This window comes from Odocoileus virginianus, chromosome 2, assembly GCF_023699985.2.
Source record: "Odocoileus virginianus isolate 20LAN1187 ecotype Illinois chromosome 2, Ovbor_1.2, whole genome shotgun sequence".
Classification (NCBI taxonomy): Eukaryota; Metazoa; Chordata; class Mammalia; order Artiodactyla; family Cervidae; genus Odocoileus; species Odocoileus virginianus.
The window spans coordinates 18,455,392-18,473,110 of record NC_069675.1 but is presented as its reverse complement, the minus strand read 5'-3'; the positions used below and the strand labels follow the sequence as shown (position 1 = coordinate 18,473,110).

Genomic DNA, 17,719 nt, shown 5'->3' with positions numbered 1-17,719 from the left:
GTAGATGCTCAGTAAGTATAACTGAGGAATTACCTTAGTGCTTAGATCTCTGTTCCCTGGTAGCCTAGACAGTAAAAAATCTGTCCTGAATGCAGGAGACCCAGGTTTAACCCTTGGTTTGGGAAGAGCCCCTGGAGAAGGGAATGGCAACCCAATCCAGCATTCTTGCCTGGAGAATTCCATGGACAAAGGAACCTGGTAGGCTGCAGTTCATGGGGGTCGCAAAGAGTTAGACATAACTGAATGACTAACACTTTCACTTAGGTCTCTGTTAAAATTTAAATACACTTGGAAGGGGTCTCGCCTGTTCTGTGACATTTCCACCTGATAATGAAAGCATTTTTAACTCTCAACCCAAGGGAATATTTCTATAGGATGGGCTTGGAGAGGAGACAGTGTGGAGTGTCAAATAGAGATGGGCAGTGGAACAGAATCTAGTGCCTGAGTTCACCAAAGGTCCTTCTGGCACAAGGAACAGCAAGGGTCATGAGGTAGAATGGGTAACAGGCTCTCAGGAAGGGTTTGGGATTGAAAGCAAGAAAATCTAGGTTTCTGTTTCTATTTTACCAATGATTAACTGCTTCAATCTCTAAGACTCTTGGTGTTTTTTTTTTAATTCAGAAAATATGGGTAATGATATGGACTAACTTACCAGACAAAGTTGTAGGGATCTGAAGGAAAAAATTAGTTAAGATGTTTTGGAACCATATATCACCATAGAGATGCAAAGAAGTTGTTCTGGTGTTAGTTATGAATGTCACTCAAGGTGAGAAAGAGGCACATGTTTGGGCTCAAGGGAGTTACTTCATCTTATGAAAGCCCACCCAGAGCAGGGCTGGGCAGCTCGGTTCGGCCCTGCTCCAAGTAGACGGCATATGCTGTGCTAAGTCACTGTCTTGTCCGACTCTTTGCGAGACCATGGACTGTAGCCCTCCAGGCTCCTCTGTCCATGGGATTCTCCAGGCAAGAAAACTGGAATGGATTGCCATGCCCTCCTCCAGGGGATCTTTCCGGCCCAGGGATCAAACCTGGGTCTCTTGCATCTCTTGCTTTTTCCCTATTGGCAGGTGGGTTCTTTACCACTAGCGCCACCTGGGAAGCCCAGGTGGACAGTGAGTGGGGCTGTTTCAGACCCAAGGAGGGTGCCTCTATCCACAGCAAACGCCACAGGGACACCGGCTCGTCAGTTTCCTAGTCTTCTCACATCGAAAACCCTGTGGTTCTCTCTGTTTCTATTCAGAAGGAAAAGGAGCCTGAGCTCAGCTTTCTGAAATGTGGATCAGAGGACAGACAGGCAGTATTAGGAAGTCCCTCTCTGACCTTTCCCATCTCTGAACTGTGGAAACACTATGCTGAACAAAAAGACATAACCCCTCTCCTGCCCCCTCCCAGCCTGCCAAAGTGAATTAATTAAAGACGCATAGCAACATGTGAAAATCGGAAATAAAAGCCTAGAGAAAGGTCACGAAGACATCTGAACCGTCAGAAGAGGACTCTGAGATGATCCAGCAAAACTCACTGGCCGTGAGCCACTGGACAGCAGATGAGCGAGCTGTGGCCGCCGTCGGCCGAGACCCTCACGTGGCATTGTGCTCTCCAAACTCATTCACTGGTAGTCATCACAGAGCACACATGCTTATTATCAACGGCAAAAAGTGCTTCTGGTTAGATGTCACTAGGTGACATGAGATGACATAGCAGTTGAGACTTATAGGGAATAACACAGCAGATTGATTTTCATTTAAAAAATCCCAAACATCTCTACTCGCATGGAATTCATTTTTCTTTTAAACCTCTCTTAGGATTCTTGGATTGCAGGCTAAGCACTGAAGACTGAAACCCTCTTATTCCCCCAGGGGCTCCTTGGTAAACATCAATGTAGAGATTGTACTTCTAAGATTGGCAAACTTGTATTCTAGACCTTAGTATTTTCATATGGCCCCTGTTTTGTTATGAGGTAAAGCTCACAGTACTATGATTAATGACCTCCCACTACCTGACATAGAAACTGGTATAGTTTGAACCCTGGGTGTGCAGAATTCCGTACGTAAGAGGAAACGGAGATTGCTCAAGTTAGAAGATCTGATTGTAGTCCTACTAAAATTATGATCAAAGGAGGTTGGGACACGGGGCATCTAAAGGTGTAAAAATCCCACCCAGATTGGAAGGCCTGCTCTATTATGAGACATTTCTCTCTTCTTTGCTTTAGCTGGCCTTCCACAGGTGGTACCTTCTCAGGAGAGTCACATGGCCTCTGATTTTGTGGGGAATGCCAGGAAAGTTTGCGAGAATGTATTTAAAATCCTGCAGTGCCTCTGTGGAGAAAATGAGAGATTCAAGGTCCCAGTGCAGAGTAAACAGTGCAGGGTGAAGACAGAACACTGTCTTGTGCTCAAATGCTGATGGGGCATGTCAAAGCTGGAAGGGCTCCTGGTGGCCAAACCTGGAAGATTTGAGCATCAAAAAGAATAATGATGATAATCGGCTATAACATGTTGTATTTTAAAAAACAATCTGTATTTCCATCATGGTACTTGGAAAAATAGTTGTGTGTGTGGGGGTGGGGGGAGGAGAGGTCTTACTTCTTTTTGTAAGAACACTAGCTAATAACTGTGGAAGAATAAGGATAATTTTTCAATTTCTGACTTTACTCTTGCTACTGAGGCAAGGATCACTGATGGATGTTAAAACCACTGGGTGAATTTTGGGTGAGGGGACAAGCTATTCATGCTGTTTTGAAGTATCATCCTATAGATTGCTATTAATTACAAGGTATCTTTTATCATGGGGAGATATTATAAAGTATCCCAGTTATCAAATTAAGCATCACCAACAAATGGACAAAATAACATTATGTGTCTCCTTATGACCATTTATGATACTACACAATGGATATGCTATGTTACTATCTATGTAGTATCTTTGCCAAAATATTTAACCTGAATCCAAGCATGAGGCAATAGCCAGACCTGTTTGTGGTCCAGATTGTGAAACATAATACTAGATGACTGGCTGAGACTTCAAAAATGTCATCGCAGGACTTCCCTGGTGGTCCAGTGGTTAAGAATCCACCCGCCAACAGAGACAGGGGTTTGACCCCTGGTCTGGGAGATTCCATATGCCACAGACCAGCTAGGCCCGCAGGCCACAACTATTGAGCCCACATGCCCTAGAGCCGAGCCTGTGCTCCGCCACAAGAGAAGCGACCACAGGGAGAATCCCATGCACTGCAGTGAAGACCTAGCACAGCCAAAAATAAATAAAATTTTAAAAAATGTCATCACTACTCATGACCAAAAATGGAAGTGTGGTGGTAGACAGGTCCGCATTAAAGGAAACCAAATAGACATGATAAGTAAATACAATAGGTGATCTTTGTAGATCCACCCCCTAAAAGAAGAAGAAATTATTGTGAAGAATATTTTGGGTATAGTTGGATATAATTGAATAAGACTATTTCTTATTTTTCCTATTTATTAATATTCATTAACATTATTGTAGCAATGCTAATTTTTTTTAGGCATGGTACTGTGGTTATTTAGGAAAATGCTTTTGTTTTTACCAGATGTGTGCTGAAGTATTAAGGGATAATTGTCATCATGCCGGTGGCTTACTTTCACACAGTTCAAGCAAAATATAAATAGATAGATAAAACAAGTGTAGCAAAATATTACCAGTTGGTGTGTCTGGGTGAAGGGAATATGGGTATTCATTGTACTATCTTTTCATTTTTCCATAAACTTAAAAGTTTTCAAAATTAAAGGTTAGGTTGGGGAAATTCACAAAAATAAAATGAGGAGAACAGGCAGGTCATGATAATACAGAGATACTTGGTTATCTTTTTACTGTGAAGTCATACTAGCCATTAGGTCATTGACATTACCTCTTTGGAAGAGGGCAAAAAAAAAAAAGTGAAAATGATTATCTATAAAATCCTGTGAAGCCAGATAGTGAGAACTGATTAACAGTGAAACAATTAGTCTTAAAAAAGAAATCTTAAACACAGTTGTAGCTCAGTTCTCTAAAAGCCTGTCCCTATCTATTCATTTACCAGATTTCTCAAGGAAGAATCTAGATATGAGGAACATTTGGCATAACTAAAGGAGTAGCTCAAAAACCCAAGTTATTAAATGTAATTCACTTAATTAAAAGTTTGATTGGACTTACTGATAGCTGCTGTGTGTTTAAAATGAGTAATTGGAGCCTTTTTAATACTTCCAGACTTGGTAGTGATTTATCACTGTAATTAGAATTCATTGTTTCATGATCCTAATTATCAGAAGAACTAATGCTTCAGATTTTTATGTAATGAGGTGGGCCATAAAATAAAGCTAACAGCACACAGAAAGAGCACATTTCGTCTCCTGAGGTCACTTGACCCAGGTGTCGGTTAAGGGCAGCCCTTCTCCAGGGCGCAGACGTACCTGAGACCACGAAGGATTCTCTCCATCGTGGAAGGGATAACGACCGGACGCCGTTGGAGTAGCTCCCTTTATAGCCAGACTGTCCAGCCACTTTCCGAACCAGTATTTTCCCTCCTGAATTATCAAGCACACCACTGTGAAGAGAGAAAAAAACTTTTTTTGAAGAAAGAGGAGAAGAATATTGTTTGACATATAATAGACTATGAAACCAGTTGCCATCTTAATTTTTTTCTAATTCTACATGTTATACATTAAAAATTTTTTTAATTGAAGTATTGTTGATTTACGATGTTGTGGTAGTTTCAGGTGTGTAGCATAGTCATTCAGTTATTCATATATATGTATTTATTCTTTTTCACATTCTTTTCCTATACAGGTTATTACCGAGTATAGACTTCCCTGTCCATACAGGGGGCTTCCCTGGTGGTGGCTCAGATGGTAAAGAATTCGCCTGCAATATGGGAGGCCTGGGTTTGATCCCTGGATTGGGAAGATCCCCTGGAGGAGGGCATGGCCACCCATTCCAGTATTCTTGCCTGGAGAATCCCCAAGGACAGAGGAGCCTGGTGAGCTGCAGTCCATGGGGTCACAAGGAGTCAGACACGACTAAGTGATTGCGTGTGCCTGAGTGCTAAGTCGCTTCAGCTGTGTCCAACTCTTTGCGACCCACTGGACTACAGCCACCAGGCTTTTCTGACCATGCGATTCTCCAGGCAAGAACACTGGAGTGGGTTGCTCTGCCCTCCTCCAGGGGATCTTCCCAACCCAGGGATGAACCCGTGTCTCTTACATCTGCATTGGCAGGCAGGATCTTTACCACTAGCACCACCTGGGAAGCCCACAGTAGGTTCTTGCTGGTTATCTATTTTATATACAGTAGCGTGTATATTAATCCCAAATTCCTAATTTATACACCCCCACCCATGTTTTCCCTTGATAACCATAAGTTTGTTTTTGAAATCTGTGACTTGTTTCTGTGAGGTTTTTTGGTAAATAAGTTCATTTGTATAATTTCTTTTTAGATTCCTACTAGTTCTCCCTGAAGTAAAACCTCTTTCCTGACAATTTCCAGTGTGGTTTTGTGACATCACAGAGTGATTTCAACTATTTCAAAGGGTGGTACAGTATTTTTAGAAGCACGTTTTCCTTTTATTTTGGGGCAAGGAGGGTGTGTGAGCTAAACTAAACTCATTTAAAAGAGTCCCCAAAGGTTGGAAATTGTTTCTTTAATTTCTAGGATTTTAAAGGTTTTAGGTCCTGATTTGACAGTAACTGACATATCGACCTCTTTGCTTCCACTGAAGCAGGGACTCCGGTAAGTCATTTCCTTGCCCCAGAGCCTAACATGGCTCCCTTGGGCATCTGTAATTGACAGCACGGGGGAACTGAAAAAGTCCTTAGATTTGTTCCCATCAACACCCTTCCTTCTCTACAGGAATGAGCGCTGCCATTTCCTTCCCTCCCACATCCATGGTGAGTCAACAACTTTCAACACTCAACTTCCTAACAGCTCAAAAGGAAAGAAGGTGATAATAATACTTGACATATAAAACCCTTCATTGCTTTTGAATCATTCCCACTCATGGTGTCTTACTGAGTTCTCCCAGCAAACCTGCCGGCTGTGGAGCGGAGGGAATGCTGTCATTCCCACTTCACTGAGATAGGCTTAGGCAGCTTGAGGGATCCTGTGACTCCAAATTTTATAACTTCTAAATGGCAAGGGAGGGATGTGAGCCTAGGTCTAAGCGACCTGGAATCTTGGGTTTGCCCCACGTGGTCACAGTTGCCTCTCAGAATTCCAAAGCTACAGGCATCTCCCCACATCTAGTCCTCATCTCTCCTTCACTGCATTGCAACCCTGCCTGCCCTTCTCCGGGGAGCTCTCAGTCAGGGCCCCGCACAATCCCAGCTGCAACAAGGCTGGTCCCAGCTCTGCTGACAACCCACAAGATTCCCACCCCCGTTTCTGTTCATGCTGTTCTCTGCCCTGGAGAATCTTGCAGTCTCCCCAATACCTCCTTCTCCGTGACATTGTTACACCACTTCCATGGCTCAGATGGTGAAGAATCTGCCTGCAGTTCAGGAGATGCTGGGGATACGGGTTTGATCCCTGGTTTTAGGAAGATCCCCTGGAGGAGGGCATGGCAACCCACTCCAGTTTTCTTGCCTAGAGAATCCCATAGACAGAGGACGATTGCGGGTTACAGTTCAAGGGGTAGCAAAGAGTCGGTCACTACTGAGTGGCTTTCACTCACTTCACTTCCTAACAGTGCCTTTGAATCTTGTCTTTCCATGATGACTCTGATTTCATTTTATAAAAATTCCTTGAGTTAACTTTGCCTCTCAACTGGAACGCATATCTTCTTATGGGACGACACTAGTTTTGCTTCTGTGTTCGAAAGCCTGTCTCTTTGTGGATGCTCCTCATGCTGACTTGTGAAAGAAGGTTGTTAGGTTCGGAATGGTGCCAAGGGGTTCATTTCACAACGGTAGCTTGAAATCAGCCACAGTGGGAGTATTTACACTACAGATGTTAACAAATCAGCATTTACCCCCTCCTCCTTTTAAGAGGGTTAATTGGTAAACACTGACCAGCACACCACTGGCATGGGCTGACAATTCAAATTATTTTTTAAAAACTTATCCCAATTATCCTATGGTCCCCTATTCATAACTAGTAAAGGAAATAGAAATAGCTCTTATCTTTTTATTTTCTCCTGGGGGAAATTTTTCTGTCCCTGGATTTACATTCCATTGTACTGAGGAAATGTGCAAGCAGTCATTCTTGTTTTAAAAGTCAGAAGCACTGTAGCTGCCACTCAGAGTGAGGAAGAGGTACTGAGTTTCGCTTTGCTCAGGCTTTTAAAAAGGGAATGGGGGAAGGCCTGGGGGTCCTTAGGCTGGACTGGGAGGTGGAGATCCCTTGTGACGGTTATAGAGGACTCCAAACCTAGACTTTGGGAAAGGCGTGGACACAGAATTCTTGTCTTCTCATAGATTTTCCTGTTGTCTTAAGAGAGAGATCTTGAAAGTGGACTTCACTGCAGGACGTATGTATTTCCAGATATCCTTCTGGAGGAGGCATGGGGCAGGGAGTGGTCTGTCAACTCGAGGAGGTGACAGCTGTCCCAGGGGAGGAATGCATGGGACACTAGACCACCACAGGAGATATCAGAGGAGGGAGAGAGCCTGAAGGCCTGTGGTTGCACTTAGGACACATTTAGGGGCTCAGAACCAAGGTAGCTTGGAGAATTTATGTAAATAAAACCTCACCTGATCCTCATTGAGGTGGAGATGCTTCAAACATATTTTCTGAAAGAGCAAAACCAGTTCTACTCCTTTGCATTCCTCAGACATCCTGCATGATGCTGAACATGGCCTTGAGGTTCACCTCCTCCCTGACCCTCAGGACACTAGGATCAGCTGCGGGTCAGCATCGTGGCTTGGAGGAAAGGGGCTGTCCACCATGAGGCCAGTTTTGCTGGCTGCCATTCTCAAGCTGGGCATCTGGTCAGAAATCCATGCTCAGCAGGAAGAAGGCCTCTTTGTTGTCCCATCTCAGAACTCTTCCCCTCTCCCAGGCTTTGGTCCCACTTTAAACACAGAAGTTAGTTCAGGCCAAGACTAAGCCCGAATGTGATGCCTCAAATATGTTCATTATCTCTTTGGTTTGAAAAGATCAAGGGGATCACTCATAATATGGCATCTGATTATCATACATTATGTGAAAATTAAACCCTTTAAGCTAAATCTGAATTTTGAAACCAAAGTATGCCCTTTCCAGTTTCCCAGTTCTGACTGCATGGGCCTCTGGAAGGACAGGGATGGAGGGTCCCTTGTGCATTTCCCACTCTTGTCCTCTGTCTTCAATCCTGCCTTCTGAAGAAGGACGTGTTCTGTTTGTAAACAACAGAATTGATATAATCCAAAATTCCTATCTCTTTTTCCTTAGGACTTCTATACATCCTCCTCATGGGTAGTGATTCCTTCTTTCCATCTCCTACTATATCAGCCATTGGTCCAGGAAGTCACGAGGCATTCAGTTGCTCTAGCAGCAAATCTTTTTTGAAACGGTCAAGCTCTTCTCCGCAGTCCCTCTACCCTCATCTGTATTCTTCTCGGCAAGTTCCTAGGCTCCACCCCAAGTGCTGACGTTGCTGAGTCCTGGTCCTTGTCAATGCCATTCCTATGTTCTCCCTAGAGGCGTGTTCATCTATCATAAAGCCTTTCCCAGCTCTAACTGCTCCAAAGTCTATAACCTCATCATGTCCTCATGTACATTAAGCAATGCTGGGACCCCTCAGTTCTTACCTAAATGCATCACCTGGGCTCTGGGCTGGAAGCCAGGGGACACAAGTTCTAATCCTGGAAGGAACTCGCAATTTAATTAACCTCTCTATGCCTCCCTACAGGCTTCCCTGGTAGCTCAGATGGTAAAGAATCAAAACAGGAGGCCCCGTTTTGATCCCTGGGTAGGGATAATCCCCTGGAGAAGAGAATGGCAACCCACTCCAGTACTCTTGCCAGGATAATCCCATGGATGGAGGAGCCTGGTGGGCTACAGTCCATGGGGTTGCAGAGCCGGACACTTTTGACTCTTCCCCTTCTGAGGATGTTAACAGCAGCCTCATAGGGCTGAGGCGATGCTAGGCGATGCTAGGGATGTGTAAGGGGTTACTGTCATGAAGACATGTTGTGAGCTCATATGAACTTGTGTGGCTCTGTACTGCACAGGAAACAAGGAAAGACAAGAGACAGATAGCAAATGCCAGAGGAAGCAAGTGTCAACCTGGAAAAATTCAGCAGGCCTAGGATAGGCTCCGCCTCTACAGAAGATGTCAGTGTCTGTGCAAACACAAACCAGAGCATACTGATGGTGTTGGCAGAGCTGTGAGTGCATGCACACATGTGTCAGGGTGTGTGTGAGCACATACATGTGTGTTCAAGCACAGGTAGAAGGCATGAGTATGTGAACAAGTGATCACGTGGTGGGGTACACTGTGTCATGGTGTGTGTGAGCACACATACGTGTGTTCAAGTGCAGGTAGGAGGCATGAGTGTGTGAACAAGTGACCCTGTGGGGGCAAGCACAAGTGTGTGCGTATTCACGTGTAGATTTGCATATTGCCTTGCTGCACAAAATTGATTTCAGGGTGAAAGCAAAATATTTTTATTCCATAGTTTGGAGTTAAGAAATAGAATTTGGTGTTTGTTTCTTTGATGTTCCTCTATTTATCCTTAGATGAGTTTTGTATTCCCTCTCCCACTGAAAAACCAGGCAGCTCTTCACCTCTGTGTGCCAGTGGGGAAGAGTATGCCTGACAAAGTCTATTAGTAACTCTTAAGTCTTATTTTAGGCAGAGGTTTTTTTCATTGCTTCTGCAAATTTCAGAGAGGCTACTGCCTAGACACCTTGAAAGGGAATGAATTTTAGGCCCCCCTCTCTCTGGCAGAGATACAACTGAATGATCAAGTGACTGGCCTGCAAGAAAAGAAAAGTGAAAAGATGCCAGAGGCCTGAATAAGTGAGAAACTTCAGCCAGTATCTGGCAGCCAAGCCCAAACTTTAGAGCCGCATCTCAAAGCAGTGCTGGCTAGTGAATAGAAGCGGGAGTACTGATTTGAGTTGGAATCCCTACTCTGATATTTTTCAATGGTGTGGCTTTAGAAAGGCTATTCAACCTCTCTTTACCTTTAAGAGGTGGATAACAGTGGTAGATAGCACGCAGGGGAGCTGTGGGGGCTGAATTAGACAACACAGGTGGAGAGCTGGTCATCCACCCATCAGCCTTATTATTAAACATACTCAGTAAACATACCTTCCCTGTGTTTTGACTCTGAGCCTAAGTGAAAGAGGTGTGAGGCATCTGTGAAGGTCATGCTTGCCTCATTTAGGCAGTGACATAGTCATGCTTCCTTCTTCCTGGATCCCAAACCAACAGCTGACCAGTCAGGACCACATGTCACTCTCCTTCACTGTTTCCTGTTCCCATTTGTCTCCAGCCATCAACCAGAGCTGTGACATTTCTTCTCTAAACCTCTGGGCTTTGCTTAGTCATGTCCCTATTATTTCCTTGCTCAGCACATACATCATTTTTTACGTCATCAAGAACTTTGGTTTCTTCGTCATGAACACAGAAGAGTAGGATTCTCCTCCCCTCTCATTCATGTGTAAAGAGAAGTCAGTTCTCCTTTCTAGAGAGATTTGCAAGGAGATCCAGGGTCGTGCACAGATTCTGGGTTATCCTCTTGGATAGGGCTGCTAGATAAAACACAGGATGCTCACTTAAAGTTGCCCATTTTTGCTTGCTAATCAGGCAACCCTGCGCCGGGGGCTCCCCGCCCACACCCTGATCGCTCATTCTTAAGTAACTCAGTGTTACCCACCTGTGAACTGCAGCGCCACACACACTAGAATAGGAAGCGTAGACATCAGTGCCGTAAACGTGGTACCTAGGGTCTTGGCATCCTGGCGGACACTTCACAATGAACTCGACATTCGTTATCTTCCCAGCTCTCACATCACAGCTGATCTGAGGAACAGCTGGGAATGCAAAATGAAGTCAAGATTACACCTTGTGGTAGCAGCTTATATATGGGGTGACTGTTAGGTTATAACGATTCATTTACTTGATCTCTAAAAGCCAGAGCCTGGACTGACCCTGGATCCCCTCTGTATAATGAAAGCAGAGAGGTAATTAGGATATTCCTCAGGCCAAAAGAGCAATCACTGTCCGTTGCATTTAACCTGCTGAGAGCAAGAACAAGAGGCTCATTCCTGTGCTTAATCAAACAATTAATTAATTGGAGTAGAGAACTCTGGGAAAAGACCCACCTCCAGTGGCTAAAAATGTCAGTGTGAGTCCATAGCTGGAGAAGACTGCTTTTTCAGATGCTCTGGAGCTAGCACGAGAAAAGAGGAAATGCTCGGAAAACCTTGCAGAAGGAAGGAAAGGTATTCGGGAAGGGCGAGTTAGTGAGCATGGGCTTTGGGTCAGGACTGGCTAGGAAAAGTTGGGCCTACTGCAGCCCAGACCCCAGCTGGATCCTGGGGGGAGCACTGGGATGGGCAGGGCCAGGCCAGGAGGAGGCAGCTTGGTGCTTGTGTTCTGTGAACGAGGTGGGACTTGGAGGGTTTTTGAACTGGGGAGATAGATAATGGAAGTGATCTTTTGTCTTGGTCCTTGAGGCTGGGTCCTAGCTCCAGGGTCAAGGTAGGAGTCATCCTTCCTCCTCTTCCTCAACGCTCAGTGGAAAGCTGGGGACTGCCCTGCTGGGCATCCTGGGGAAGCCCATTCATTCATCCTCCCTCCTCTTGGGCCTCGTGATGCCACAGCCGGCTAGCAGTAGTCAGTCGGCAAGGCTGCTGGCGCTGCAAGCTTGCTTAGGGATAAGACGATGCAGGTGCTCTAGCAGCAGTACCTAAAAGAGGGGTGCGGCTGCGTCTTCCCTGAAAAAATCTCCCTCCAAAACTCCCGAATGAAAAGGGCTCCTAGAGGATCCTATACTGATGCCCGGGAGCTAGGAATGTATTCTCTAGAAGAGACTCTGAAGCACAAACAACCGTTCAAAGAGTAAGCAGGAAGGAACTGGAAACCATCGGATGAGAGGGCTGCCTGGCAGAGGTGGGGTGTTTGGACATAAGAAGGCGAGCATTGGAGGCAAGTCACAAGTAGGACTGAGCAAGAACTGAAGGGGAGGTTTCTATGGAGTTTTCTTTTCTTTCTTTTTTTTTTTTTAACCAAAAAGAACTTTCTAGTAAATGAAGTTGCCCTTGAAGGAAGGGGCAGGCAGGGACTGAACAGTTGAAGATGGGATGTCTCCATTGGGTGGGAAGTGGAAAGAAAGTCCCGCCCAGTGGTGAGAGTCAGTGATTACAAACATAGATTCCGGATCTCTGCCAGGCCACCCATCCTCTAACTGGGTTACTGAGATGCTCTCAGAGTTGTTAATGGTTTCCAGCTGTATCCAAAATGTACTTTTTTTTTTTTAAACTCTTTTGTACCTGAATGGATCGGAGCTGCGTTTCCTTCAGGCTGGAGAGAGGACTGAAGTTAGAGCTCCCGCTCTTTTCCTAAACACCCCTCCCAGACAGTCCTGGCCACACAGGGCTGGGCCAGCATGGAAGTCCTCCTGGGAGCCCAGGGGCTGAATGTGATCACAGGCTAAAACAATTTGTGGTCCCCATGGAGAAGGCGAGCGCCGCGCTTAAAACGGTTTTGTGGTTTCATTCTCCCCACCACAGGCTGCTTCCTCTCCAGTTATTTTCTTTTTATCTTCCATTCTTTTAAACCTCGATACTCAAGGCTGCATGGACTATTTTGAGTCTTGGAGTACTATTTTAAAGAGACAATTTGGGGATGGAAGATACCTATGTAGCCTCTCCTTAAACTGGTTAATTGTCAGATCATTGGGTGTATAACTAAATGCATTCAACTCTCCTCCCTTCCGCAGATCACTGCCCCATTCCTGAATGCAGCTCCTCCCTTGGATGCAAAGAAAATGAAAGCATTCCCTCTTGGCTCTTAGTTGTGTGAAATAGGAAGTGACAGCTCTGTGCCCTGGGATTCCACGTGGGCGTGACCTTGGCACCCTGAGTTTTGGACCTCCTGGTAGGCCAACCCAACTCTTCTGGAGTTGTAAATGGGGTGCTATGGAGAAGCTTGTTGCATGAATGTCATACAGTGATCGAACCTACAGCAAGACAGGTGCGCAGGCAGTAGAATTTTCCATGAAATAGTTGGTTTAAAATGACAAGGGGAAAAGTGTCACATGGGAATATTCTGCTTCCTGCTCATCAATTCCCACCCTCAACTAGCTCCTTCCTTTGGGGGGAACTTGTTTGTTGTTTTGTCTTGCTTTCACAAAGGCCTGGGCAGTCCCTTCAATAAGATCTTCTGCTTTATCTGCATCTAGTTGGATTATACCCTGGTGAATTAATTCACCTCACGATAGTGGGAGGGGGGATAAAATGAAATCAAGCATGTACACTCGTGTACTTTGGAAAGTGTACCGTTCACTGTCCCCGGAGCCTCACTTGCCAAATCAGTGCCTCCCTGCTCCCTTCAGACCTGAGGCAGATACTTCTTGAGCTGCCTTAATTTTGACTTCTCCTCTGAAGGAAGGATTATTTCTGCGTTTTTGAGAGGAAACACAAAGATAGATGAAAATGAACCTAAACAACAGAGGAGAAAGAGAGAAAAGGAACACTTCTGGGAAGGCATGTGGGATCTTCCCAGACTAGGGATCAAACCCGTGTGTCCCGCATCGGCAGGTGGATACTCTACCAGTGAGCCACCAGGGAAGCCCCCATCCTATACATAATAGTCTGCATCTGCTGACTATCGGCTGTGAAGTGGGAGAGTTCAAAAGTATGCAGAGGAAATCCAGAGAGAAACCATTTCATTTGGGCCTTAAGTGGATGGATGGAAGATTCTTAGAAGGTTGCAAGAAAACAGACTACTTCACAAATAACTGGGAAAATACTGTAAAGAAAGAGACCGTGGTTTCCATATACTCAGAGCAGTCAAAAAGATGCGAATGACTGCTTCTTGTTGACTGGATTTAGATATTACCCTTTCCAATGAGTTTGGCCATCGCTCTGAAATGATAATTAGCTCACTTTCTTCAGCTTAATTTTCTGTACAAATTGAACACATAGTTGACATTTAGACATGCTTCGTCATTGCGCCCTGCTCTTCCAATGTGCTTGATCACATGTGCTTGGTTTCATTCCGTCCTGAGTGTACTTCTGTGAGTGGAAGTCAGAGAGCCCTGGCTGAGTCACAGAGCTCCTGGGGGAGCCCAGGACTGCTCGAGCGGAAGCGGCTCAGAGACCTGTTTCCTGGCCATTTGCTCTGCTCCCACCTCGTGTGGCTCCTTGAGGTTACCTTGCCTTCTCAGGGCTGTTAGCACTTTCTTGATGGAACTCACATCAGGGCATCTCAGAATCTGTTCTCCCCAGAGGACCTTGGCACTGGACACAGGGAAAAGAGAACCATTTGCAATCCAGATGGCAAGAACTGAAGATAACTTTTAGATGTTGTTCACTGAGGCAATGGGTCTGCTGCACTGATCTCAGAAGCAAAACAGGTACTGTCTGAGCCTCCACTTTCATGCAACATCGGGATCGTAGAGGCACGACTGCAGATATTTCTGCTCTAAGTTGGGTTTTCTGCCTGACCTAATAACAGAGTGATTATTGGGTGATGTCACATACAATAAGCCAGTGATGTAGAGGCCAAATCAAGCTGTATAATCTCCCGCTTATTTTCCATTCATCTTTTCAGTGAATGTGGTTTTCCAGGCAAACCACATCGCTTCGGGAAAACAAATTTCCTCATCAATTAGAGAAGGCTGTTATAAGCTTGCCTCCTGGCTGTTAATGAGAAAGAATTATTACAACATAAAAGCACTTATGCATAAGCAGTTTTGATACGAAACTTAATTTTGTTGGATTGTGATATTCAACTAGAGTAAAATTCTATTTTTAAGAAAATCATGCAAAAACGTTAATGAAACAAAATGACCACCAAATAAAATTTTAAGATGAAACCCCCTTCTCCTTGATCCTGACACCAGTGAACAGATCATGTTAATTCTTCCTTGGCAGCATATTCTTTTGCAGAGATTCTTTTCCGTTTTGCTTAAACAGTCTTTGACCATGTTGAATCTTTTTAAAAAATTTATGCTACTGAAGTATAGTTGATTTAAAATGTCATGTTAATTTCTGTTGTACAGCAAAGTGATTCAGTTATACATATATATATTCTTTTCAATTATCATTTATCACAGGATATTGAGTATAGTTCCCTGTGCTATATGGGAGGACCTTACTATTTATCCATCCTATACATAATCATTTTTTTAAAATTTTTGTTTATTTATTCAGGCTGCACTGGGTCTCTGTTGCTGCCTGGGCTTTTCTCTGGTTGTGGTGAATGAGGGCCACTCTCTTGTTGTGGTACTCAGGCTTCTCCTCGTGGTGGCTTCTCTTGCTCTGGAGCACGTGCTTAGTTGCCCTGAGGCATGTGGGACCTTCCCGGACTAGGGATCAAACCCATGTCTCCTGCATCGGCAGGTGGATTCTTTACCAGTGAGCCACCAGGGAAGCCCCCATCCTATACATAACAGTTTGCATCTGCTGACCCCAAATGCCCATCCTTCCCTCACTCACCTTCTCCCCGCCCTTGGCAACCGCAAGTCCGTTCCCCATATCTGTGAGTCTGTTTCTGTCTCACTGATAAGTTCATTTGTGTCATATTTTAGATTCCACATATGGGTGATGTCTATGATATCTGTCTTTCTCTGTCTGACTTACTTCACTTAGGATGATAATCTCTACATCCATTCATGTTGCTGCAAATGGCATTATTTTACTCTTTTTAAGGCTGAGTAGTATTCCATTATATATATATATATAGGTACACACCACATTTTCCCTATCCATCTATTGGTGGACATTTAGGTTGTTTGCATATTTTGGCTATTGTAAATAGTGCTGCTATGAGCACAGGGATGCATGTATCTTTTTGAATTACAGTTTTGTCCAGATATATACCCAGGAGTGTGATTGATAGATGACCATGTTGAATCTTTGGTCAAAAGCTACCAGTACCTTTTTGCTGCCTTGAGGAAAAAATTCCAAAATCTTTAAGGCCTTTCCATAGTCCCCTTCATGGGGAGTACTGAGGGTTAAATAAGTATTTTCCCTTGTATATAAAAGATTTCTCAGGATGCAACAGTTGAGGGAAACCTAAGATGTGTGATGAAAAGGGTTTATAAAGACAAAGCTAGTAGCAGACACTTGCCTCAATAAATAAATCCAAGCTCCAGCTCTAACCATGTCAAAAAGCCTATAAAGATTGGTCCTTCTAGCTAGTGTTTTTGTCAGCCTTGAGAAAACACCTTCATCCATATACCACAGATAGAAGAGTAATTGAATGACAGAGGTTAATATGTCTGTGGTGACACAGCTTTTGGGCAATTGCAGAAATTTGTATGTCTAAAAATAACCTACTCTTTAAAAAATTGTTTTTTGGATGCACCACAGGCATATGAGAGCTTAGTTCCCTGACCAGGGATAGAACCTGTTGCCTGCAGTGTGGAGTGTGGAGTGTGGAGTCTGGAGTGTGGAGTCTTAACCACTGGACTGCCAGGGATGTCCCTAAAAGTAACCCATTTTTAATTTAGAAAGGACTGTAATACATAATTTTCACTTGACTCTTAAAAAACCCTGAGAGGCATATTGTCCTTATTTTTCAGAGAGATAAGTTTGCTTGTTCAAGCTCAGGTGCCAGGTAGCAGAGCCAGGCCCTGAACTTGCGCCCCGGGGCTCCAGGCACATAGTTTTGCCTGCTCCACTTGGTTGCTTCTCTCACTACTGAAGAGAAAGAGCTAAATTGTTGCCTCCCTGCCCTAATCCTGCAAGGCTTTTCTGAACTTAAAGATCACTGACAAACACTAGTGGGTAAATACAGAAAATGTCTTGTAAATAGGTTGTCTGTGTGGGTGTATTTGTGTGCATTTGTGTGTATCTGTACACATCTGTGCATTTATCTCAAACATTTGCAAGGCAACTCTTCTAGTGCAATTTTCCTTGCATTCTTTGCCTATTATTTCTGAGGATTGCCATGGTAGCATTTATTCAACTAAAAGTCTGCAGCAGAGAGTCGGCCTTCTTTCTTACCTACACACCAGAAGGAGGACTAGAAGTTAATCCACTTCCTTTTGCATGGTTTGAGAGAGGGCACATGCACCAGTCTGTGTGAAGACACTGGTGCTGGAACCAAGTATGTTCTTGGTACCACAGCTAAAGAACAAAGAAACACTGGGGGTTACTTACCAGTTGCTACAGCTGACGACATATGAGCTTAGTGAGGAAGCTGTGTGTGTGTGCTATACCCCAATCCTACAAGCACAGAGCCGTATGTCTTCAGTAGCTCCAATACAATCAGTAACCAAGTCCCAGAACAGTTACCTCCTCACACTGAGGTTGTACCTCTGGGAATTATCCACCCTTTCAAGGTCATTGCAAAAATATTTCCATGCCTTACATGGTATTAAGATTAATTTACTGGAGAGAACTATGCGAATAAAAGGTAATACATTTCACCCCAAGCTAAGACTATTTCAACAGACTCCAATATAGTGGAAATATTTCAGAATGTGGTTTCACTGCCTTCAGGGAATAACCTGCTGTTGTTTATTTTGCTGACTGTTTTCTTCATCATGTAGATTTCCTGCTCAGAACACTCTCGGTGTCCCTACCCTCTAAAGAATGGCAAAGAACAAAG

General features: G+C 44.3%; 1 protein-coding gene across 3 annotated transcripts in view; it reads right to left on the bottom strand.

The window, feature by feature from the left end:
- VIT (vitrin) overlaps positions 1 to 17,719 on the bottom strand; it is a 119,061-nt gene that overhangs the window by 56,678 nt on the left and 44,664 nt on the right. For all 3 annotated transcript variants that reach the window (XM_070476818.1, XM_070476824.1, XM_070476827.1), the window contains exons 4-5: positions 10,812 to 10,968; positions 4,425 to 4,558 (exon numbers count right to left, since the gene is read on the bottom strand). In XM_070476818.1, the coding sequence (XP_070332919.1) occupies positions 4,425 to 4,558; positions 10,812 to 10,968 (291 nt within the window). The remainder of the gene's footprint in view (positions 1 to 4,424; positions 4,559 to 10,811; positions 10,969 to 17,719) is intronic.